The following is a 27,161-nucleotide window of genomic DNA, read 5'->3' as shown; positions in this document are numbered from 1 at the left end:
CCCGTTTAGAAACCATTTCCTTTAGTGGTCAGACCTAGAAGTTTGAAAGCTGCTACAGACAGGATATCTGAATATTTTAAACCACAGACATTTATCAGCATGTTTTGTTTTGGTAGAAGACTATTTTCCATGACAAAACTAGAACTGAAAAGTGTGGCAATTTCAATCCAGGCACAACCTTGCAAGTACTAAGAATAGGGTTTTGGGGATTCTGCCTGCCTCCGCGAAGACTCATAATAGTAATAAAATACAGCAAGTATGACAGTGGCTGAAAGAGGTTGCCAGAGCTCTTCATCAAGATCAACTGCACAGCCCAATGGTAGCAATAGGGAGGGTTCAGGAAACTTGATTCTGGAGGGGGGGCTCAGAACAGTGCTGCTTGCTTCATTAGACCCTGTAAGTCCTTTTCTCTCTTTACTGGGTTTTACACTTCCTACACTTTGTTGCAGATATCTATTTTTTTTTTATTTCTTTCTAACATTGTGGTTTCTCATGTGATAACAGTCAAAGAAATACCTGGTTTCAGCTCTTTGTTTTGTTAATAAAGTCTTTGTCCTTCTAATAACCTGATTCTTTGTCTTTATAACATTCAAAAAATAATATGGTATGATGACGTAGGTGTGTACTCTGAGGTCATACTATTAACAGCTATTTTTAAAATCTGTAGAGAGGTAAGCTCTGTAGTGGACTTCCGCTATGCTATTACGCAAGTTTATTCTCATTACTGTTCTTGTCCACTTGGCCATTCTTACTTTCCCAATGTACAATGCTGCTGGAAGTCCATGTGCACTGAGCTTTATCTACCTCTGCACTAGGGTATTTTTGCCATCAGTTTTTATGGTACCAACTTCAGTAGCAGCTGACTGCGTAATTCAGTCACGAAGTGAGAAGAGTAAGGACATAACCTGCCTGCAGTTTCTGGAGCTGCCCCCATACGAATGGCTATTGGCTTTATTACATGTGAGCTAAAAGGGAGCTGCTTCAAAGGCAGGTTTTAAAAGTAATTTCAGAAATTCTGAAAATATTTCAAGCAGGTCAAATTCTATTTCCAATAAAATTTACTTAAAAGATACTATGGCTTACAGTGTTCATTGATCAGCAAGTAGGAAATGTTTAGTGGCACAAAGCAGAAAATACACTGAAATCACAACTGAGTCATGGACTACAGTTTTCAGGCAAGATGTTGTATAATGGTCTCATTGTAAGGACTTCACAAATTAAATGTGCTTTATAACAGGTTGCACAGATGTTTTGTCTAGGGACTTCCACCCACCATTATATGTAGTATGAAAAATTAAATTAGTTGTAATATTACTAGCTTATCCAACAATTTATCAACCAACAGCACATGATAATGCCCTAAGGTACCTTCAGTCTGGCTTTACAACTGCAAGTTACGATCTCAGAGCTGATCGTAAAGTTGGGAGGGCTCAGTTAAGAAGGAACTGGACAAGATGAGAGTCGGCTAATCTATCTTTGAACAGATCCAGTGCAGTTTTAGAGTATCTGTGTTTATACACAACTACAAGTTTTAGTTACTTTTAGAGACCTTTTAACTGATGTTTACAACTACAGTGTATTTGCTATTTTGCTTTATATCTTCTGTGTTACAACACTGTGCTGTGGTATTTTAAATATAACAGCAAAATTGCTGCCGGTTATCATCTTCTAGTTATGTTATTCAGCCAATTAAACCATTTGAAATCAGAAGGTTAGCACAGTCAAGCATGGAAGAGGCTTCAGAATTGGCAGTGCCAAACAAAATGGCTTTCAAGGTCTGATTTAAAAAACAAAGCCTTTGCCATACATTGGACTGCAGTATTTTAGGAATAAATGAGGCAAGGTGGCCGACTGTACATCCTCATTTGTGCATATAATGTTGCTGGGCAAGAAGGTAAAACAGACCCAAGCTCCTTTACAGAAGCTTTAGCCTTCATTGTTCTTAACACTACTTCTCTTAATACTGATGCTTTAACCTCCTGAAATACTCTGCACAATCAATTTCATAGAAGGACCATTCAATTAGTAAAAGCTTGGAAAAGATAGTTCCAGTAAATAGAAATTAATTTTCATAAGGAGCAATTACTGATTTTGTACATACAGCTCAGGCTACTCACCAGCTTCACACAGATAATGAAAGGTGGAGTTGCTTCTCTGAAGTGACATATTGGAGTTTTTGGTTTTGGTCTCTCCTGCAAGAAGAACAGTCAAACTCAGAAGCATACAGGGTTACTTGTTAGCTTAATTTTAGGAGCTACCGAAAGCTGATTCTGAGACCTCACTTTAGATAGTCCAGCTTGTCACATGCTTGCACTCATTATTTTCCCATTCATTTCAATACCCATTACTTTCTTACCACAACCTTTCAATACAGCTGCTTTTTCTCCAAAGGAAGTTATACACTATACCAGATCTAAATTAACAGCTTTCTGCTGTTGAAAGAAGATCTCACTCCTCTCTTACAGGTTATCTATCTTTTAGCCCTTTCCCCAAACAGTTCCCTCTTTTATCTGATTGCAAGTTATGCTCTTATAATAGCTTACCACATTGAAATATATATACATACACATTTACATACACATACATATAGATATTATTTTCGGCCAGTTAATGTTCTGCCCCTTTAATGAGCTGAATCAGCTTACTGAGCTTACAGTGCCATCAGAGAAGCATCAGAGGAGGCACAAGGCAAAAAGCAGATACAAAAGCAGAATCTTTCCCTTTCAGGGGGAGCTGTTAAATGGCTTATGCCCAAGCGGGTCTTCACCACGGATCCAAGCTGTAGAATTTTCTAAGGATTCACAACAGGTTGCAGTACAATCTCCTTTATGACTGATCTGGGTGGATGGCTATGTGTTGGGAAGACATAAGCACAGGATCTGTAACAATTATGCTGACAGTATTACTGCAGCAGTAGTTAGTGAGTCAGTATTCCCAGTCAAAATTCACAACTCCGTTGCTTTCATGCAGTTGAAAGCACTCATTAGCTTCCCAGTATAGAATTTGACTTTACAATTACTCTAGTCTAATCAGAAGCTGCATCTGAGGAGATGCCCCTCCTTTCCCCCTACCCTTCCTACAGGCCTACTCCCATCAGATACAAGGATCGTGCAACCTCAGGGTAATTTGATTCACAAGATAACTTGCTGGAAAACTTCTTATTTCAGGGTTTCTTTTCTGCCAGATCAGCTAACTGAATCAACTTATCCTTTAGCCACAAAATTGCTAGACCCAGTATAAACAAAGCAGTGGGAGTGTGTGGCTGAGGCCAGCGAGCAAAGTCAGACCACCCCTGCAGTCAGACTGGCTAAGCTACAACGTCAAATTGCGCTCTCAGAAGACTGCGCTCCCAGGACCTGACCCAATGCCCACTGAAACAGAACTGTCTTTTCACCGACTTTTCTAGGGACTGAATCTGGGTGAAACTTTACTCCAGATCTGGGAGCTAATTGCTACTATGAAATTACTACTGCAACAAGACAACGTTTTTTTTCTTCTTCTATATGGTTTGTTTATTGCTATCTAAATAACATTCTTCCTTCTCCACGGAATAAAACACTTCCTATAATTTTACGCTACAAAGGAGCCTGTCAGTTAATGTCTTATTCAGGCACAGTATGACTACAATATACAGATAGGTTACAATTAGCCACTGAAACTTTATTTTAGTTAGTCATTAGACTTTAGTCCATCACAAGTCAAGTTCTACTCCCACCTAGAAGACAAACTGTCAGAGAAGGCCATGCTTTACCCCATCATCAGAACACTTTCAGAGTATATATACACATGTCCTTCTGAGCTGACTTCAGTTAACGTGAGGTACTCCTGCCTGTCTGCTTAGACCTGAAAGCTGACCTCTTTTGAAGAGACTTGCTGCCATAATGCTTTTTATTAACATAATTTGTTAACAGTAGAACATGGAGATCTGCGAAATGGTATTTCTTCCTTCTATTTTCGTCTTCAATAGGATAAGAAGTTTGCTTCAGTAACTCCTCTAACCCATGCCTACTTGTTCTTTCCTGTGGGGTCTAGAGGCATCTGTATAAAACATATTCCTGAATAATCACACTTCATGCTGGTTTAATATCTTATCTGAAACAACAGTACTCAGTGAGAGTTCTTCTGTCCCCCTGCCAGATGAGGCGGTGGTATTATTCCTGTGACTAACAGAGGCAGGGGCTCTGGCTCCACAGCTCGCACTCCAGTATTAATCCCCAGCTATCTAGTCTCCTAGGCAGTCAAAGCCTCCTCACCTCTAACCTCTAGTCCTGGCCTCCTTACCAAAATGAGTTATTATAATATTTAAAGTTTGTGATATATTCTTTCCATCACATTTCCCAGAACGATTTCAGATCACAGTAATGAATGCAAAAGTACTTGTAACTAACCTCAGATTCTTCAAAAGTATAGAATCCTCTTGTTATTTTCTTTTCATCAACATCACAAAATGCAGTTACCTGGCAAAAGAGAAGCAGAACACTTTAATACCATTCTTTGCTGCCAGCAGTTATTTCGCCTGTAGCACATCCATGTACTGCTAAGGGCACGTGAATAAACACCACGAACAGAGCAATGCACCATGGTCCTCCTATGGAGCTTAAAAATACATTAAGTCCTTTCCGTGTATATTTTAATGAGATAGGCAGTGTCTGCAGTTGGCTACAAGCACATTATGGTTTTGTGAACATGAAAACAGGTGGTGTAAGTTATTGTGTAAGAGAAAATATCTATGAGATCATTTACTTCATCCTCAGTGACATGCTGAGTAAATACAAACAAACATAGACTGGTCTCCTCACTCCTAAGATTAGATAAAACAAACGTTCCCCTTTCTGTCCAGTCCCAGCACGTAACCTCCAAGGGATGCCTCCTGCACAGCAGTGCTGCACTATTGCTACAGATCTTCTGGTGATACCAGCCTCCGTTCTAGGCCATAACACACCAAGTCTGGGAATTCCTATTTTACCTCTGGAACAGCAGAATTCTCTAAATGCGAATGGGTACTTCACACAGATACACTTAGATCGTTGTCAACATCCTTAATCGTGCGCATGGTTTGGGAGTTTGCATTTTTCAACTGAAAATTTTGGCAAATTTCTTGCTTAAATAATTAATATACTTGCTGCTGTGTTTTGGTTATTCTTACTGTAGCTATGGAAGCATTATTTATAGCCTTAGTTGCCAAATATTTCAGATTTTTTAATTTTCGTTCCTCATAAATATGCAGGCGTAGTAAATGTCTGCAATCCAAAATACACAGTGTCCCCATTTTTGAACCATTAAGTTGTCAGTAACATTTCGGAAGACTTTTTAAAATAAATGTAGCTACGTTTTCCTCTGGCTAATGTTGGATCTATTTCTATTGTCTACGCAGAACTTTTACACTGAAGCAGAACAGTTAAGGTATTTAAGGTCTTGCAGAAATCAATTATTCTGGAGATAGCTGGAGTGCAGTTTTTCTGTGTTTTTAATTGCTGCATTAAAAATTGATTAACAACACTTAACGTTGAGAAAATTTGAAAAGCCCAACAGCTGTTTATTAATTTATTAAATTAGAGAAAGCTGCAAAAGGCTGGCTTGCTTTCAGTATCTACGTACATCTCTCTCCCATTTTCCTCCTTTGATTAAGACAATTTTTGTTTACCTAAAGTGACTTCATTCTGTTTGAACAGAGGGGAACACTGACACAAGAGCATTAGTGTCACAATGCTGAACTTTTGCATTCGTCATTGGTATTTCACTCCCAACAGAGAGAACCATCTGTACAGCCCAGTGGCAAAGCTGAAGAGGAACAAAACTGGGTTCCACGTGTCTTCAGTGTGGAAAACAGAGCTAACAAACTAGAGAGCGGAGAGTGGGCAAGAACAGTCCCTGGAACTACCAGGGAATACTCCCTTAGAGGTAGACATTCATACTTGGAAAGTACACTGCTTGAAAACAGGCACCACAAGAAATAAAGAAGGGAACATTAAGGAAATATTAAATTTTCACTTTGGGGCTGTATGAGTAAATGAAGAAACAAAAGGGAATTCAGGGAAGTACCAGAATTTCAGAGACATTGTACAAGGTCTCTGACTGATGCAGGCTAGGTTAGGCAGTAATAATTACAAACAACTCCTTCATGCACAAAGACAAAGAACTGAGATCTTTCTTATGTTTTTTTTTTTTTTCCCCTGTGCTTGGGCCAGTTAATACACTCCACGTTCCTCATTCTGTTTTCCCTGACCAACATTATAGTTTATTGTAGTTTAAAAATCAGATGGTATGGACTGTAGATGAGCAAGAACTGAGCATAATAAATTACATTCCAAGATTTCGTCTTCATGTCTTTTTTATATATACACATACACACACATCTACATGTATATAGATACTTCGGTATATGAAGGCCAGCAGGTGGAAAACCTGGTATAAAGAGTGTTACTTAGCTGTTTTGTTAGTTACACCTCTCAGTCTGTTAACCGCCTTGACAATCCTCTAGTACTCTGCCAAACTCAGTTCCACCAGTAATGTCTTACTGTCCTAGAAGCTGTAATAATTCTAAACAAAATTTAGCAGTTCTAAAAGGATGTGTTTTCAGTGACAACTGAGCAAAGTTTGGGGTATAAATACTGTCTGATGATAATCTTCCAATAACTGAGCCTGTATTTTCAGCTGCTTATACTCCTATAGATCATTTAAAAAAGGAAAACAACTTTTGATATAAGGTAAAGTGAAATGCTACCTACACTTTAATGTCAGTAACTGGGAATTCAGCTCTAAGATCTGTGCTGGAAAGTATCGCACTCCACACCTTCAGGATGTTATTATACACTTAACATGAAACCTTCATTGGTAGGCAGATTTCTTCTTAGCATGAATGGTGCTAGAGAACCAAAAACAGATATTAACTGCAGTATTAATCTCATGCTGTGCCATCACTCATACTATTATGTGTAGAAAATTACGCACTCTGTCTTGGCATGCTGAGCACCCAGCCCCACACGAAACTCCTGCTGACAGCAAACGAGTGGAAAAAAAGGCTCAGACAGGTAAGTCTGTGACAAACATCCCTTGGAAGACAGAACTGACTCAAACCTTTTTTGGAGTTACTACTAAGATATCTCCGCATATAATTTTCAGTGGATTCAGCCAGCTTAAATCTGATATCTACAGAACTATAAAAACAGGTCTGACTTGAATGGGCAATTTTTCTGCCAGACTACACCATGTGGGTGGCCAAAATGCTAGATGACTGTTTTTCTGCCACACACTATTTATTTTCCAATTAAAGAAAATCTATGTCTGGAGATAAATACAGGACTTGCACATAGTTGTTTATCCAATACGGAAAACTCAAGGCATCAGGCTTATATGAGCTATTTACGTTGAATTATTAGGCTTAGCCCAGAGTTGCGTATTTATTTTCTAGCATTAATGGGCTCCTATCTTGCATCTTTTATGAAGACCATCTATCCATACATGAGCTACTGTCTCCTAGGGAGGAAACTATGAATTAGAAAGCTATAAAGCAGTCTCAAGCTGTTTTCTTTTTCCTCCTCCTAGCAAAACAGCTCTTTTGCAATGCAGCTGACAATGTGATACCACTGAAGCTTGCCGAATCCTCAGATCACACTTCAGTTTTAAGGAAATATTCATATGTTTACATACTTTTGCTTTAAACATCACTTTAATGACAATCTGTACAATTCCAAAACAACAACAAAAAAAAGCCTACAATTTCTCTCAGCTGAAAACTGGAAGACGGCGCTATCTATGTTATACACAAGCTACATAACGGAGTAAGGGAAAAGGAGAAATAGTTTTCTCCCTCATAAGAGAAAGTTTGTATGGCCCAAAAGATAAGATATTTACTCAAATCCCTGCCAGGGGAAGACACAGTTGAGGAAGATAAAAGCCTGTCTCTGGCTGGTTCTTTTTAATAAACACAGCAGCTGTGTGCAGGGACACACAGGCTTGGACTATCAGACCTCCCTGTGGTAAAGGGAGATTAGTGGGCAGGAGATTAATCCTACTCCAAATGTACAACCTAAGAAGTCACTGAGAGTGGGCTTAGAGTGCGTCTGTAATTAGCTAGCTGTTTGAACTGTGTTACTATCATACAAGATTTAATTGTTTCACACTTGGTTTGTTTACTTCCCTGTTGTCTACTGAAGGAATGTTTCCTTAAAATTCCCATTGAATTCAGATTTTCTAATGGAAAAACTGTAAGATTTTAATCAGCCTAATAATGTCATCTTATGGTAAATGATCTTCACAGGATTTTACTCCCTCATCTTATTTTTACCTGTGATACACCTTTAAGTCTATACTGATCATTTACAGAGAGCAAGAAAACCTAATCACAGCAAATTCTGAAGATGTGTCACAGCCGTAGGTGGAAGGGTACGAGAGGCAAGTTCTACAAGGGAGAGTGAGCATCTTAGTAGACCATGTTAGAAAAACTCTCTTGATACATGGTCATTTGCACATAGTATCTTCTCCTTCCTGATTGCATCAGATGGTCTCATAAAATTTATCTTTAAAGAAGACAGTCTGAAAGCTCTCTAGCAAATCTTATATGAGCAGATCTTCCCTACAGCATTCTCTTCATGTCTCCTCCTGCTCACGCGGTCTTTCATGCATTTTAAACTTATAATGACCCTCCCAATTCTACTATTTATAATTCTTTCATTCATACTTGTGTAAAGCCTCGGAAGTGCATTAATATACATTCTGCAACAGTTAAATCAATTTTGGCCATTCATGTCAAAACAAAGTACTGGAAAGCATTATAATGTAAGTTTAAATAGATACAACTAATGACAAACAGAATAAGGGACACGCAGAGCCTGGAACATCTTCAGCATGCCACAAGGGGAACCACAAAGCTAGCAAGCAGCTCTCAGACACAGTCTGAGTGATTTTCAGTATTGGGGGCTGATATGCACTGAAGCTGTGCATCTCTCTAAATTACAAGCATGCATTTCATGATTCCATTTAAAAACACTATGCCATCAAAGATAGCATTATCTTCTGTCTTCACACATGTACCTACCAAAGTTACTGAAGAGAATATTCATGCCGGACTCCAACATGCAAAATTAGCCTCCAAGTATTGTATGTACAAAATTTCCCTTACTATAGACAACATACAACTGCCTTTAAACATAAGCGTGGGAACCACTTGCAAGTCTCTAATTTCTCTAGGACAGATAACTGAGTAATACCAGTAGGTTTTCAGGTATGCATGCCTCACAATCCATACTGACAAAAGAGAAAGTCCAAAAAATGCACCTTCTAGCATGGAAGCGGCAGAGAGATTTCCCTGCCATATTTCAGCATGAGGAATTATCTGTAGTCCAAAATGACAATCAAGGCTGCACTTTAGGATGCCTTATACCTAGACTAAACTGAAACTTTTAAATTTAATTTCTCCCCTTTTCTTCTGAGTGCTCTCTTAACTGGCTTTTACACTGTCAATCTATTTTTTGCTCCACAGTAAAGGTGAGTGTGATATTCTTCCCATTTGTTTCTTTGCTTTTGCATGTCCCCACTTCAGTCTCTCATACTGCCATTCATATTCTTCAGTCAGAATGTCACCAAACTTAAAACATTTCTTGTTTTGTGGGTTAGCATCAAGTACGTGGCTTAGTGATGCTCTGGATAAACTAGAAAAAGGTAAAGAGAAACTAACATGCAAGAATACAGATGGTTTTAAATGGTTAATGAGCTAGGAAAAAGGGTGAACAAAACGCTTTCTTGAAGCTTTCAAGTTTGCCACTGGCACATAGGGTTGTCATAGAGAAACTTCATGGGCTGGATGTGTACCAGTACTGTTTCCATGCCACTAATTAGCTGATGCTTATTTTGCCCTTTTCCCCTCCTTTTCTGTTAGCTACTTGAGCACTATTTTCAGCTATCGGAAATGACACAAAATGTTAATGCTGAAGTTCTCCTTTTAGCTGAAGTTTGATGGAGAATAAAAGAGCAGACAAGACAGCTCAGAAACCCTCCAGGCATATGTAGCATCCCAAAAACATTTGGTTTCCATCTTCAGCTGCAAATTATAGACAAGACGGATGTGTTTTAAACAAAAAAAGGTCTGTTTGACTTCAGTCTTGCAGAAATGCTAATACTGAACCACTGTCAACTGTGTGAATCAAGAAGGGGACAGCCAGGAAACAGAATTTCCCTAAGAATACTGAGATCCTGGTAATTAATTCATAATAAAACGCTAGTAGTTGAGTAATTTTTTTCCCTGTTTTACTGTTTAGCAAAAATACTGAGCGTTGGATATTTGCCTGAACTCTTTGGAGACAAAGCATTGTTTTTACTATTCACCATACAGATGTCTAAAGGAAGAGACAGAATACAACTTAGGTGTCCTTTTCTCTTCTAACATAGTCATAATTCAAATTCAGACTGTTTTCCAAACAGACTGAAGTAATAAGTTGTTAGTGAGTATGAACAAACAAAGACTGCTGCTTCCCAGAATTACCAAAATTTTGTTTTCTTAGAAACAATGTTGTCCGGCATGCAACATGTTCATACTTTTCCAACAGCCCACAAAAACCCAGTCAGAATAAGAAATATAATTGCTTTGTTTATGGGAATGTAAAAATACTAGAAATGTATGTTCTCTTTGTTTTATTTTTTAGGAATATGTGTCCCACACTTTATATAGGTACTTACTGACAATTTAGGAAAAAATCCTACAGCAGTTCCACATTCCCACTGAAATCAGTCTTGTGATCTTCTAATGAGATTCTGAATCTCAGTAAAAGGATGTACTAACAGTGAAACAGAGCAAAAGTGAAATTTTCAAGAGTCTAAACTGGCTTAAATTATAAAACCAACTGAAATGAAATAGGACACCTTGTCATGTCACTACACTCCCTGACAAAGAGTCCCTCCCCAGCTTTCCTGTAGCCCCCTTTAGGTACTAGCTATTATGTCTCCCTAGAACCTTCTCTTCTCTAGGCTAAATAACCCCAGCTTTCTCAGCTTTTCTTCACAGGAGAGGAGCTCCAGCCCATTGAGCATCCTCATGGCCTTCCTCTGGCCCTGCTGAATGCCTTGGAGCCCCAGAGCTGAATGCAGGGCTCCAGGTGGGGTCTCAACAAGAGTGGAGTAGAGGGGGAAAATCACCTCCCTCAACCTGCTAGCTATGTTTTGAAACTCTATTATTCTCATAATTAGCAGAGTATCTGAAAGCTTAACTCTTGTTTTTAAATCTTTAAAGATTTAACTCTTTAATGGTTGAGACAGGAAAAGCATGTCATTGTTTTTTTTAGGGCTGGAAAGGATGAAGCAACAACTATTTACCAGCTTTACTCATACAGGATTTTAGAGTCCTTGGCAAGAGTTGAGGATGAGTGCCAAAACACCTGAAGGATTTTTGAGAAAAAGTACAACATGGAGTTTAACTAACCTCTTTCTACCGTTATTAATTTAAAATAAAAACTTCTATGAATTAATTACCTGCTGCAAATTTATGAATTTATCTCCTGAAACTGCAGCAGCATAATCCTTTGAGTAGCATTTGGAGAAGTGAGATGTTGGAATGTCTTTATACAGTCTTCTGCCAGTGACTTACAATGAAACCTCAGGGTATCATTTAATCTTTATTTCTGTCTGAGGTGTATAGGCTTGGGATTTCACTTTCAGAAAAGTTAGGAAGTTACAATGGCAATATTATAATTATAACAAGCCTGAACACTAACATAAAACACATTAAAAGTGTTTTCATTGCTACAGACAATACTCATTTCATCAGAAGTTAGCTATCCAAAGGATAGAACCCTAATCACTTTTACGATGATTTGAGTCACTTTCTGAAGCTATTTATCTTTGTTGGTTGTCAAGAAAACCTTTGAATACTTCAGATAACATGCCAGACTTACTGCATAGAGTTTAATTACTCTATACAAGTTATTAAGGGTCAGGCCATGACTACGTTTAAGCAGCAGTTTTTTGCAGCACATTGACAAAATGAGTCATATTTGGCATGTGTAACTGCAACTGGCATGTAAGCTTGCTAAACGTATCTGGTGTAATATCCAGTAATTAATGAGTTAATGTTCAACGCAATATTACGATATCAAACTAAAGCATTCTGGAATATGTGTAATTATAACCTTGACAGAAGCAAAATAGTATCATGGCCTGCAACATTGCCAAAGCAAACGTTATCTAAAGGTCAGCTGGAAAGAATGTCAAATTCATTTAATTAGAACCACACTGTCAGTTCTAGCAAACTGGGGAATTAAGGTTGTTCCTCACTGAAGGAGAGGTAAGTTTGGTTCTTCAGCAGCTAAACAGCACACAAAAAAAATATTTTTCTCTTGCCCTTTTAATCATCTCTCTATCTTCAAATTATCGTTGTGTTTGCTGAACAGGATGTGAGGTCCTAAATGAGTCATCTACTAAAGTAGGTGGCAAAAGTAACCCAAAGCTAGAGAGTTGTTCTATCTTAATGTCAATCTCTGTTTTGGCTTGGCACAAAAAAACAATACATAAGACAGTGAGACACTGCTACAAAAACAATCTAGTCTGTTTTCTCCTTAACATCTCATAAATCACTACTTGCACAGCATTAGCAGATAGGCTACCATCTCTTCCCATAGAATTTATTTCCTAATTCTTATAATTTAACAGACAGAAAAGTGCAACGGTTGTTAGTAAATCAGAAGAGTTCACAAAGTGCTCTGCAAGCTAATAGCAAAATAGAATGTTTTGATAAATACACCACCACCACCCCCTGTCATGTACACATTGCACTGCATGACCAAGATAACTCAAAATATATAATGGACAGTTCTGTTCTCTTTGAATAAAGTAACTGATTGGAGACACATTGCATTTCATCTTACTTCCTACAGTTCGTCATAAAACAGCTCTGGTTGGAAGGGACCTTAAAGATCACCCAGTTCCAACCCCCTGCTGTGGGCAGGGATGCCACCCACTAGTTCAGGTTGCTCAGGGCTTCATCTAACCTGGTCCTGAACACCTCTGGGGATGGGGCATCCACGGCTTCTCTGGGCAACCAGCTCCAGTGCCTCACCCCACTCTGAGTGAAGAATTTCCTCCTAACCTCTCATCTAAACCTCCCTTCTCTTAGTTTAAAACCATTCCCCCTCATCCTGTCATTATCTGACTGAACAAAGAGTTGCTCTCCATCTTTTTTATAAGCCCCCTTTAGGTACTGAAAAGAACTTAAGTACAGTTCACCCACTCCCACATGATGGCAATGAAAAAAGGATGGCACTGGAATATCAAGCTGGAAATTCACATTCAATTCCTGTGTTGTATGTTTCCTGTGCAAGTGTTTCCCATTTTTATTCAATAATTTCAACTATGGGTATACAAATTTCCTCTATTTTCTTTTTACATGTGTGTGGTCTGTCTGCAAGCATATAAATCAAGTTTTTATATATATATATTTGTCATTCTGTCCTCCCATCCATATTTTTAAGAAAGGAAAACACATTTGGTAATAAAATTGATGTTCTGTGGCTCTTTATAAGAAACAGCCATTTGACATTAGCCCTAATGCCTTTATCTAACAAAAAAGCTATCGCACAAAAGAAAATGCTATAAAAATTAAGGTATTTAAACTCTCAGACAAACCTCTCCTGAGAAATATCCCCCATCACCAACTCTAAGTGACCTCCACGTTTTCAATTGATTGTAAACTGGATTACTCATGTACAACAGTCTACTCGCCTGTTCCCCCTCTACCCCACCCCTATTTTTAAACAATCAAGCTTTTCAAAAGTGAGTTAAAGTCTAATGCTCATCATAATACAAACCAGATTGCTCAGCATCTGACAGGGACCTATGCAGTATCCACTCAGGAACCGGGCCAATATAATACATGTATGAATAATCCTAGACAAAGTAGTCTAGTATTATACCATCCAAATAAATAGTTACTCAATTCACCTGGGGTACTTGGCTACTGCAATGGTTAATTACACAACAGCAGCCATAAGCAGTGCTATACTGTGTCTAAGCTATTACTGCACTTAGTCACCAGCAAGCAGGAACAAGAGCGCTTATGCTGCACTACATAGACACCATCCACTCTGGATAATGTAGTACAGCATTTTAAAAGAAGAGTATTGTGTGTGGTGTTTTTTTTCCAATTTATATTTATCATCATCTAGTACTTTGGATCTGTAATATTTTATGACAATGTTGCTACATTATGTTGGAAGAAGCAAGGAGGCATATGAGGGAGAAGAAAACAATTTTGTACAAATTTTACCTACCCTTAATGGCTTACCTTTTTCCGATTAGCTGGTGACAAGCTTCTGTAGAGCTTCTTGCCTTGTTTGCCAGCATTCCAAATGGTGAAAGATGTCCAGGAGCTCAGGACCCTGTCTTCAAGAAACCTGACTCGGTGATTCCAGATGGTTTCCCTAAAGAATTAGAAAAAGGGTTGGGTTAGACCCTTTAAAACTTTTATCGTATACATACATACATACTCATACACACATAAACCTGACCAAAACGATTCACACGATACAAAAATCATACCAAAAACATTATACTAGCACTTTCCCAGGGCGATGTCTAACTGTTGTCAGAAAAAGAGAAGTTCTGTGCAAGTTCTTAAACAAAAATCATCATGATAGATCTGAAGTCATAGCTAAACAAGTGTTATTTTCAAGAATCTTAATAGAAAATTACAAGATGAAAAACTGTGGCTATGGTAATCAAATTTAACACTGACAATTTCGACTGCCCACCAGTACAGTGTTTGCCCATAACCCGTCACCGCATGAACTGCTCTATAACCTGCAGTAGTGCATACAGGGCAAGACATCTCCTAAACCCAAGACGAACTCTTCATGTTCCACCTGCCCATACATTCATTCTTCTTTGTTACTGCAAAGTTCAAATCTCACAAAGTCAGTACTCGAGTACCCAAATATACATCCCAATAGTGCAAGTAAAGTCCATTTACACTGTGGCATTCAGGCCAAGTCTCCAAAAAGTCAGTTTTCAAAGCCCAGGCAGACACTGGAACAACAACAAATAATTACGGAACTGCAAAGTCGCACACAGCACTGAAACTATCAGCTGTAACACACAATTCAACACTTGTGTGTGCACACACTTGACCAAATAAGAGTGATTTCATTCTGAAATCTCCGAAGTATTATTCAGCAATGATACGAATAACTGACTCTGCCTTCTTCTGGAGATCACCTTTATAAGAATCAAAAAGCAGTGGATTTTTTTTTAATTTCTTTTTTAAAGTGCTATGCCTCATGAAATGCCTTAAGATATGCTTTAGAAAAGAGCAAGCTGGCAAACATCTGTGTCCAATTACACCGTTACATCTTCATATTTGTAATAAGTTCCACAATATAACTTAAGCCAAGTGGTTGAGGTAGACAACAGTGAGACTAATGCCAACTGATGAACCACATGGCATTGCAACCAGTAATAAGGGAACAGGTAACATCCTTAAATAAAAGACTGGCTGAGATCTTCAACAGGTTCAAGATACCTTCTCGACAAGAGAAGACAACTTCAAGGGAAGCACTTCATCCCAACTGATTGAATTAGGACAGTTTGACAACTGTAACATTTTTCTTTCTTTTGTGCACACGTCCTATCACTTTTAAACCTGTATGTATTTGAAAACCTATCCGCACCATATAACGTCATATTTAAGACTACATAATTTACAGTTGTTTAAAGAAAGCCACCTGCTGTTAAGAACTTCTGTTTAATGTTCAGGGTTCACAAAATATTCATTAACTAAGAACCTATCCGATACTTAATAAACAGCATTCTAGATACACTGATTTCCTCAATTTATGGCTTGACAGATAAATCTCTCTAATCTACACCTCTTGAACAAGACATATTGAGTTGAAAATTTCTTTTGTACGAAATTCAGAAAGCCATCTTAATCTCCTGTCCCTTCTGAAAACATTTCTTCAGATAGGTTTTTCCACTTACTTTATCAAGGCAGAACACAGTACACTTTATAACAATTGTTAAGAGTTGTTCTACAAATTGTAATGCATCCTGTGGAAAATGTACGCTGTTTAAAAAAATCAATCCTGCTAGATTATGCTTTTATGAATGGTTTTTCTTTGAAATTAATTAAAGCATTAAGAGAAAAATGCTAGCAATTTTCCTGTAAGACCCTAAAGCTGCCTATGGTTTTATTTGCCTTGGGATGCACATATTTTTCCCACCAATATACCTTCTTCGCAATTTAACTTTGAGCCCCGCAGTCTTCCAACAATATTAAGTTTGTATAGAATTTACACATCAAAATTCTCCACATTCTTCTGCTTTAAATAGGGCTTCTGATTTGTGGGTCAGCACAGGTTATCACAGGGCAGCTACAGTAAGCTGTAACCCCAGCTGTCTGCCTGACCAGGGGTATCTCTGGTCTCCAAAAGCACCTCATCACATGGAAAACCAAACTCCACTCACAATTCTTTGCTAGTAAGGATTTAAACTGTCCAAGTGGGCAAAGAGTCAGGAAGAGGAGCTGCACAGCTCTGCAGTCATTCTCACCGGTGGATCAGACTTCTCCCTTAGCTGCAGTCCTGATTATCCTTAATCCTGTGTGCATTACACTCATTTTGGTTCTTTTACAAACCTGTGCATACATTAGTATGATCTCTAGAGATGTATGATGATCTGACATTATAGTAACATCTGACTTTTATGAAACATTTTCAATTTTTTTCCTTTTTGTAATGGATTATCAAATTCCAGAAAACCTGTAATAGATATGAATTTATTGTTCCAAATCATTCCTATGAAGTATACGTCTGAGGTGTAAAATTTGAGGTTATTGAGGTTACTAGGTAGCCTAATTTGTTCCCAGAAGTTGGTTAGCAAACTTTTCTAATATTTTAACAACAGGAATTTTGTGTTTTCATTTGTGTCGTTCCTGCACAGCCCTGAGTTATGGTTTGAAAAACATTAAACCCTCATAGCACTGAGACATACGGACTCTTTCTGGGATTCTGAGTTAGCTCCGGAGAGCCCAGTTCACCTCAGCATGAGATTTTGAGCACAGCCAAATCCTTACATGGTTGCTTAGCACTTCATCACTGATTGTGGTGTGATAACTTGGAAAGAACATCACACACAAACAGATGAACCCAAGAAGAATTAGCTACTCCATATAAATTTTCTGCACTGTTTTGAAGACTACGGCTGTGCACCAGCACTTCCACTAATGGAAGAAAAAAAAATTGGATTTGATTGCAAATCTCTTCTAATGCAACCACAAGCTGCATTCCTGCTGCAAAACTTTAGCTGCTGCTGGCATCCTCTGACACTTGCCTTTTTCCATGTTCATTAGAGCATACTATATTCCCAAAAGGAAAATTCAAGGAAAGAAATATGAAGGTCAAGTATTTTTCCACAATCACATTACTGAAAATCCTAGAGCTTCTGCTAGCTTCTAAAAAGTAAGATTATTGCTTTACAAGGAAATGGAAAGGTTTTAATACTGAAACATGCCTTCAGAAGAAGAGCACTATTATATTCCAGAGGTACTTCAGAGTCTGTCCTGTTGACTTGAGTGACAGTCAAGTTTCTTTCCCTCCTGAGCTTAACAAAGTCAAGAAAGTTGAGGAAAAAATAGGCAACCTTACAAGGCATAAAAAACACTATCAAGTGACTTTCAGTTGTGGGCCAAACCTTCTACAGATAGAGCTACTGCAGAGAAACTACACAGGGCAACAGAGAACTCAGAAAGCCACCAGCAACAGAGCAAGGTCAGGAAGAACCCAGCAAGACTCAACCTACTAAGCACTGTGTGGCTACAGGCTAGGAAGAATAAATGAAATTAAGTCAATTAAAATATTGAATTAAATAGGTGTTACTGCCCGAGAGACGACTAATGACTGCATTGACTGCATTTTCAAAGGCTCTACGGTCTGCAAGGTTGCTGTGAAGAAGCCTACAGTCAGATGTTTCTGTGCATTGACTCTCACCAGCCTATCGCATTCCAGCTGAAAAGCAAGAACATTTATGATCATAATACACCAAGGTATCTTTTAAAATATCAAAAACTGGACAAACTAATTTTTGGGGTTTAAAGATTTCACAGATCAGAAATAAGTCATGCTCTGATGTGATACTCACACATCAACTATTTTACCATCTTGGAAGCAAAATAGAATATATACAACTGAATAAAATAATAAAAAAATCAATAATTATAAAGCAGCCTATATATTAAATACCAGTTTAGTTTAATACACAGAAAACTGTATTGTACTCTTTAATTTTCAGCGCAGAAACAGCAGAGTTCCCCAAAAAAGTCTCCAGAATAGGGAACCTGAGATCCACAGCAATCTATATCCAGGCACACAGAAAATATTACTATTTCTCATGGAGATGTCCCAGCACATTCAGAACTGGTCGCTTCCAGACAATGAATTTGCTTTCTATGTGATGGGTGCCTCTATTCCACAGAGGTTCCTACAGAGGTAAAATTCAAGCAGTCCACATCTCGCTGTTGGTGAGCGCCCACAAATTTCAGCCTGAAGCCGACTTACTGACCCCATCTTATATATGAATGTACACTGAGTTATTGCAAGTGTGGGGCATAAACAACCAAGGGAAATGCACTCGGAAATAAAAAGATGTGAAACTCATTAAACTCAAAATAAACTGGATCTCCATTTGAATACAAGAATTTTGTTAGACAGTTTCATTTAATTGCAAAAAAATGGATTTCTTACGTGAGTATTTTGGGTTGTGTAAATGAAGCCAATATATACAGCAATTGTGAATTTTTCTAGCACCATTTATGAGACATTCTTATGAAGACACATCATTGAAGAATGTCTACTATAATCCTAAACAGAAAATGCTCACAAAAAAAAATAAAAATCACATCCCCATATTCTGTGTGTCCTTTTAATGAAAATGTTAGGATATATCAAATGCTTTGCGATCTTGAGTTACAACCTTGAAATTCTTTAAAACACTGCAAGCCCAGATGGTCATACAGATATGGAATTGAGGCATTTGTATTTGAGCTTTAATTGCAGTGACAACTACAGACTTAATCTTTGTGAAAACTTGCGCTGCCTGAACAGTATAGCTCACATGTTGAAGCAAAAGGTAGCTTATGGAGTGTCATAAGAGAGAGTTTCAGTTATCCCCTTTAGGTTTCTGGTTCACCCAGTTTGCCACATTTTTGGATGCTTCCAGAATAGATAACTGGGATTCCTGCCTCGAGGGGTAAGGGAATGCCATTTTCCCATCATTTCAGAGGCAGTGCAGGTGCAGCAGACAGGAACTGTAGCAACGTGCAAAGGATGATTAAAGAAAATGCCTGAAACAATCTAGAAGTTGTACAAACCACTTCTCAGAGATGATTCTCACAGCTTTCAGATTTTGCATTATTACGTATTCATAGCCAACAGCAAAAACTAGAAGGTATTATTATTCTGCACCATCCCAAAACAAGGCTGCTTTTTCCTACCACATCAGAAAGCATTAAAGGTAATACTTCGCCTTTAGTATCATTTCCTAGCCTGTATTCAGTTAACTAAGATTTTCCTCAGCCAGAAGGTGTGACACAAACTCTTCTGATTACAGAAGTGGGTACCCATATCCTAATACTCTTCCTTGACCCAAATGCTTGAAGTACACTGTTTTTTACCCATTTCTTGAATTTTCTTTTCACTTTTTTTTTTCCTTCACAAAAGAAAGGTTAGAAGTACACATTTTTCAAACTTGGAAAGCCATTCTTGAGTCTTCACATTTGCCATGGCCCCTCAACCCTCCTCAGTTATGCGGTCTGGAAGGAAGAAGAGGAGCCAAAATTCTGCAGGAGCAAACTGCGGGTATTCATGCCGTGGGTGAGAACGACTACGAAGTATGCTCCTCAGTCCCAAGCAGCTATTACCATACCATCCACCCAAGTAATATAACAATGGAGCTCTGTTAAAATGTGTGCTGACCTACTGACTGAATACAGGAGTCAAGAAACATCTGCTCTATTCCTATTTTGAAATGAAAGATAATGTGACAATAAAAGCTATATGATTTAATGTCTGAGCTCTGTTAAACCTCGCCATAATGCTCGATTCCCTCTCCCTCCTTCCCCCCAGTGAGGCTACATAAGTGAATCAGCAGAACAAAGACAGATGTACAAGTACTTGTGAAATATAAAAATACAAACCCAATATCCTAAGCAGTACTGAAATTTTAGGCATTGATTACCATCCAAAGTGATACTATAAATCAGACTTTTCCTACATACATTGCTCCCACACGCTACTCAGGTAACACTAGATAAGAAGAACTATTCAAGTGACCAGCCTCTTCCAGTGGGTTTCTATTCATGGCAGGATAATAGAGTTTTATACTATAGGTGAATCTCACCTGATAGATAATCCAGAGGTGGAAGAACAATGAACTTTCCAATCACAGTGAGAGCTGAAAGAACAGATTCTTTATAGCTAGCTTTTTTCAGCTAGCTTCGCATGCAAAATTCATGGTCCTTATAATCCACAAGAAATTCAGAAATGAATCTCATTTGAACCTTGACCACACTGGTGAATAAACTGATTTTTTTTGTAGTTGTTGTTCTGTTGAACTTCACGTGAACTTATTAATTGCTGGACTATATCGTCCCACTGAGTTATTACATTTACACTGTTAATAGGTTCTATTAATGTCTGAGTTCATCTTCAGGTCGTGGGTCATTAACTGAGGCATGGTTTGCATTGTGGCCTATTTTTCATGAAAGGCTTATTAAGAAAGACGGAGACTATCAATGTTAATGCCATTTGCTTTTCAAGAATCTAATGAGGTCATTAGTTTCTATGTTTAATTGAAGTGCCAAATGCAGACATAGATGATAAAAATGCAGTTGACCTCATCTTTACTGCAGTTGTACAGGAATATGTTATGCTATTCCTCACTCCTGCCTATTCTGGGATGCATATGTTTTTGCAGGAAATGAAGCAGGCATTCCTATGCTCATCAGTGATACAAGACCCATGCCTCCGAGTACCTCTAAAACAACCAAATGTGTGTCTCATACTAAGTGCCTGTTCTCTTTCGCTTAAATGACACTGGAAGCTTCTTGTGCCTGAAACCAGATGGTTTTAATAGATTACGTAATTTGGGGTATTTCTGCAGAATGAGCTTTTACAATATTATACTCATTCCGAATACACAGCATATGAAATTACTGTAAATCATTTAAGCATGCTTCATAGTTTCTGCATAAAAGAGAATCTCTTCAATCTCAGTGGGAATGTACAAACCTTATTTTCTGCATATATTAAATTTCTGTTGACCAAAAGTTTGTAAATTGCTACAAAGATTGTTACCTGCCCCAACTGTCTGTCTTCATGAGAAACGGCACCTAAAGACAAGCACAGTATTTTATTGCTCCTCTTCCACCACACTGATTTTTATCTTGCAATGAGGTGCGCTGTCTTATATACAGTTTTCTCCCTTTTTGCAAGATAAAAATTATGAATTTTATGATGTTTTTATTATACAACAAACTTTCTTACTACGGTACTTCTCACTATTAACAGCATCTCTGATATTCTGTCAGATCAATGTAATGCAGCTATGTAGCACAAAGTACACACAGCCCTAGGATACGAGCCACAATGTGAAATAAACCGATTTAGATCCAAGAGATACAGTATGTGGGATTTTTTGTTGTAATTCCTGGCTGAAGCGAAGTTTCTCAAAAGCTGTATAGTTCTTCACATTTAGTAAGCATCCATCATAGACTTTAGACAAAATTGCAATGAGAAAGTTTATATTTCTGTACGTACTTAAAGAAATCTAAATATAGACTGTACTTCATTCAGATTCTGTCACACACCCACAACATTTAATATTTCAGTCTGATGCCTCCAGGGTAAGGGAGAATGCAAATAAGTTTTTGTTTCCTGCTTCACAGATACTTTCACCTCTAGATATTTGTTCCAGAAGGATACTAATCATAGGAAATGACCTAAAAATCATTAGTGTTTACAATTATGCTTACTAAATGAAGAAATTTTGCTTGCCAAATAGCTTGATATATGCTTTAGCAAGACTGAAAATGCAGGATCAGGCATTTGTCCCTTCAACAGTAATGAAAGACACTTGTATAAACTGAAATCAGTCCACAATAGGCTGCAAGTGACTGCAGTCTTTGCTGAAAGCCTGAATTATGCACGTTTTTATAAACAAGTCCTATTAACTACCTCCAAACTATTTAATTTTTTTTTTTTTAAGACCAAAACTAGACATAAACTGTTATAAGTATCAGCTTTCCCATACGCATCATTTTGCTCTCAGACAAGATATTAATCTGGTTCTTGGTTTACTACTCCCAAATAACCCAGGTCTAGTCTAACTCTGAAAATGCGAAGGCAACAGGCCAATGACAAAAGGCAAAACGTCACAGAAAACTGCTCAAACAAAACACAGAAAAATACTTCCAAAAAAAAGACTTCTAGAAAAAGCTAGAACATGCATTAAATAAACTGAGGTGAGGAAAAGGCAAATTAGGAAAGCCCCAATTTAAATGATACACTTTTGTGTTGAGTCCCACAACAACAATGCACTCTGAAGTCTTCAGACACAAACACTGGCCAGTCCTTTACAACCGAGGCAATAAACAGGGGAACGTGCCAATAAGAAGAGATATTACACAACTTCATATTTGAAAGTTCACACAAAATATTATTAACAATACGACCAAGAAAAAGCCAACAGGAAGAATGGCTCGCCTGACTTCTTAGAATGAGACAAGAAAGGCGCCAATTTGGACCTGCAAGCTGCACATCTGAAACAGTTTACAGTATTTCCACATTCTCACAGTGTGTTGTAATTCAGGGTGCTTGTGCCACACAAACTTGTAGATCTGAATAAGCAACAGCTTGCAGTAAATTCAGACCAAACTCATTTCCAAGAATAAGATGTTTTCCCACAGACACAAGCAACAGTCTTCCAAGAGCTCTAGCATCCCATGATGCATGGCTGAAAATTTTGTAACCAACTGCCAAAATGATCACACACAAAAGGAAACAAAAAACGACCCAACTTATATTTAAATACTAATAGAAAGGAAAACAACATATTTCACCTTTGTTTACAAAATCCAAAAAGTATCTTCTATTTGCTTGGAATGACTGTTTCAGAGCTGAATGATTTTTACACATATGTACATATAAAGATCTACAGTGACACTGACCATGATATGATACATACACTACTGTACCGAAGTATTTACAGTAATACAATAATATAGTGATATGTAACTAAAACGCATATAAAAATATGTTTAGTTTTACTAGACAATGCCATACACAGGTCTGACTGAAAAGTGTGTCTATGTCATTAATTGGTAAGAAAACAGTTTACTTAATTACTGCTGTGTTTTTGTTGTGGGACCCCCAAAGGGTAGTAAAACTCACATAACCTTTTATTAATGTCAATATATAAGAGAAGGAATTTTTGTGTTGTTGTTATAACTTTGGCTCAGCTTGCAGTACTTCTGCTCAGGAAGAGCACCTTTGATAGATAAAGCAAGCATGTAGAAGAATCAGCATCAACAGCTTAACATCTTCAAAGGTAGAACAGCAGTGTAAAAGCAGCAGACAGCAGCTTACAAGGAAGCATCTGAGATAATTACTCCTACACATCCTCAGAGGTATTTCTCAAACATCATTACCCGATTTAGATGCTTTAGACCTTATAAAATATGAAGATAATATATGTAACTGCTCCAAATCACCAGATGAAAGGTTTAGTTTTTATTATATTTTGTACGGAAGGTTTTTGTCGGTATTACAATAGGTTCTGGTTACTTCTTAAAACTAGCAGTTCTTTCTGAAATCAAGATTTAAAATAAAAAAAAATTTCTTAGATTATGATTCATATGGCAAAAAAATATGAGAAGCAAAACCTCAGATATTAAAAAAATAGTAAAATTTTACCATGAAGGGACCATTCACCATTGAAATAATTGGAGATGTTATTCAGGCGGCTTACAAGATCTCATATGATCAGTTACAGTCTCAGCTGAAGGGATGGTAACTGGAAGCTGAGAAAACACTACTGTTGTAATGCAGTCCCCAAAACCCTTGATTGCTCTTACAGTACCTATTGTGAAATTATTTCAAGAACAGCTGCAAAGGCTGAACAATTTCTTGGAATATTTTTCCAATGCTAAAACACCCTCAACCCTCCACACTAAATCTTTCACATAGGTACACCAAGTGTCGGGCACCAGCATTGGAATCAAGGATTGCAGTTCATAATTTCAATGCCAGCATTACAGTACGTTCCTCAAAAACAGGTTATGGCAACAAAACAAAGAAAACTAACCTTCCATCGACACAGAAAGGATACTAGTAGCATATTGTTATAGTTGCTGCTTTAAAAAAAAAAAAGACAACAATACAACAATAAACCATTAGAGATTATGCATCAATCATCCAAAATCATCCAAGATGAAGCTAATTTTTATATTCTACAAAAAAAAAACCTCAACTTACTCTAGGACGGAATGAGTTGCAGCCTGTGGATGGTAACGGTACAGCAGAAGGCAATGGTTTACTCGAACAACTTCACCACCCTTTTGGATGTGTTTGTAAAAAAATAACAAATCTTCTGGAACACCCTGGAAGAGAAGCAGTTATTTCAAACCAAGAAGTGACCAGTGTTCATAGTTACATCTGAATATATAGTTACATTCTGCCAAATGAATAATGTTTAACAACATTTTATTCAAATTCTTTCTGTGCATCTCCATGAACTTACCTGAACATCTGTAGAAAAGATAAAACTATTAAAAAAGCAAGCAGTGTTGTTTGAAAACGAACTGCAGCTGACCACAAGGGCATAGGTGGAAAAATAAACATCATCATCATCATCTCATTTTGAGAGGGAAAAGCTTGATACATGTCAGTCCCGTAAAGAGAGAAACGCAGCTGCTTACAGTTCACAAAGCCTGAAGTGCCAAGTAACCAAGTAATTTACTGAAAGGGATCAGTAACTTCAGGGAGTGGGGTTTTTGTTTTCATAGAACTGGTGTTCTTTCTTCAGTTGCCATACAAATATATATTCTGGTCTCTACTTAGGAAAGGTGAATCAGGCCCCATAATGAGAGACATGAACTTCCGTTTAAAAAAAAAAAATTGGAATAAGGCAACATCCAAAAAACTAACAACCTTTTTTCTTCCAACATGTTCCCACGCCATGTTCTTCATAAAGGAATTACAAGCTATAGTGCTGAAACACAGGAAAAAAAATCTTCTAGAACTATGGATCTATCAGGCTCCAGAAAATACTAGAAATATCATGATTATATGCAACATTTCCCACCTAAAATCAGAAGATCTTCATGTCAGAGGCAGTGTGTCAGAAAGGCAATCATACGGCACACAGTATTCAGCTACATGTTATGCATACCAAAGCATAAAACCACCTTTAAAGCTACAGACCTGCTCTGAAGATAAAAACGTAGCATCTATTTACATTGTGCAATGGTGCAACTTCTTGAAAAAATGAAATATGGCTAGAACATCCATTTTTCTATGTTTATATACAGATTTTTCTTTCCTCTAACCTAGTGTTTAAAGGGTCACATGGCTTTATCAAAATAAAAAAAGAACAACTGTGCCAAATAAGTGTAGAATCAATAAAAAGCTGAAAGATAACATGACAAAGTTTTAACTAAATATACACTTGAGAAGGAGAACTAAATGAAAGATAGAGAAATACATTTGTTCCTTATTCTTACTTGTATTCACATGCGTGAGTAAGGGGGGCATAAACCTCAACCTCAACTGTAGGTATTCTATTTCAATAGAAAAAAATAATAAAAGCCCTAGTTTAAAAAAAAAAAAAAGTTGAATATTTTTCCCCATTACCACATCTGCTGAGTTTCTTCCATAATTAAGAAAAGGAGATTCTCTAAATTAGCGTTCTGGACACAAAATCCCCCTGTGGTTTCTTCTGGCCGTCTAGTTACAACAGCAGAAGGGTTCAGTGTCTGTTTTTCATACCCACCATGCTGAGTGCTCATGTCAGACATGGTCTGGACTGAGCAGTCATAGGGGGAGGAGGGGAATGAGACAAAAAAGCTTTGAACCCTGGAAAACAAATCCAAAATACTCAGCTGAACATATGTATCTTGGGAGAAATCAGAAGGCAATCAAGCTCTGCACTTCACAGCTCCAGCCATCACTACATAATAGATTGATTTAAGGTGCTGGACTGGACCACACTCCCCGATTCAGAAATGCAATGGATTCTGATCGGCTTACTTGGTAAGGGCAGCTGATCTGTAAGTTCATCTTTGTAAATTCTTGTCTGACTTCTACCTTGAGTTCAGATACAGAAGAAAACTTTTAGAGAACTTTGTGCAATTAATACTTTACATGAACCTACTGTGAAAGTCCCAAAAGAAACCTGGGGGAGGTTGGAGGAGCGGACAGCAACCACAGGCATCAGTACAGAAGAAAAACACAAACTCAAGACTCTTTGCATTTATCTCATAGCCCTTTCTATCTTTTTCTTATTCTGAACTTTCATGAAATTACTGAGAGTTAGCAGCAAGGTTTAAACCTTCTCTATACCTTTTTCCAGCCACACAACAGACTGTGTCATGCAGGGCACAAACGTTGCAGCACGTACCAGTTTGCTGCAGCAGTCGTATTTTGATTCGGAGATTTCATTACATCACATACATAACTGCAACTCTTTTCCTTTTGGATATGCATTTACATCGTTCAACTTAACCACTGGCATATTAAAAAATGAGAGTTACTGCCGAAGTAAAAGGATCTTTCAAAATGCTGTTTGGTTCTGGAGTGCTCTTTTGCTTTAGCTAGCAGAAATACTTTGAAATAAAGTACACTCACCCCTAGGAATGAGCAGGTGCCTTGTATTGCTCAGCAGTGGCCTCTCACATTACAAAGGAGAAGCACTGACATACATTTTTCAGGGGAGGAAAGATGTTGACTGTGTTATAGATCCTGCAGGGATGGGACTTCCTATGGCTCTTGAGTGTGTAAGTTTGGTGCAATACAAGAGTTTCTTGCCAATTGAGACACATTATTGGATCCAGATGGCATTTTAAACACCAGGAATCTTTGTCAAACAATACAACCTTCAAAGAAAAGGCTGCTTAATTCTTAAAGGGATAT

General features: G+C 37.8%; 1 protein-coding gene across 7 annotated transcripts in view; it reads right to left on the bottom strand.

The window, feature by feature from the left end:
• B3GNTL1 (UDP-GlcNAc:betaGal beta-1,3-N-acetylglucosaminyltransferase like 1) overlaps positions 1-27,161 on the bottom strand; it is a 135,226-nt gene that overhangs the window by 5,236 nt on the left and 102,829 nt on the right. For all 7 annotated transcript variants that reach the window (XM_083805761.1, XM_083805765.1, XM_083805766.1 and 4 more), the window contains exons 8-11: positions 24,507-24,631; positions 14,270-14,405; positions 4,389-4,457; positions 2,118-2,192 (exon numbers count right to left, since the gene is read on the bottom strand). In XM_083805761.1, coding sequence (XP_083661887.1) covers positions 2,118-2,192; positions 4,389-4,457; positions 14,270-14,405; positions 24,507-24,631 — 405 coding nt within the window. The remainder of the gene's footprint in view (positions 1-2,117; positions 2,193-4,388; positions 4,458-14,269; positions 14,406-24,506; positions 24,632-27,161) is intronic.

The sequence above is a fragment of the Anser anser genome (assembly GCF_964211835.1).
Source record: "Anser anser genome assembly, chromosome: 19".
NCBI lineage: Eukaryota > Metazoa > Chordata > Aves > Anseriformes > Anatidae > Anser > Anser anser.
This window is presented reverse-complemented; position numbering and strand designations above follow the sequence as displayed.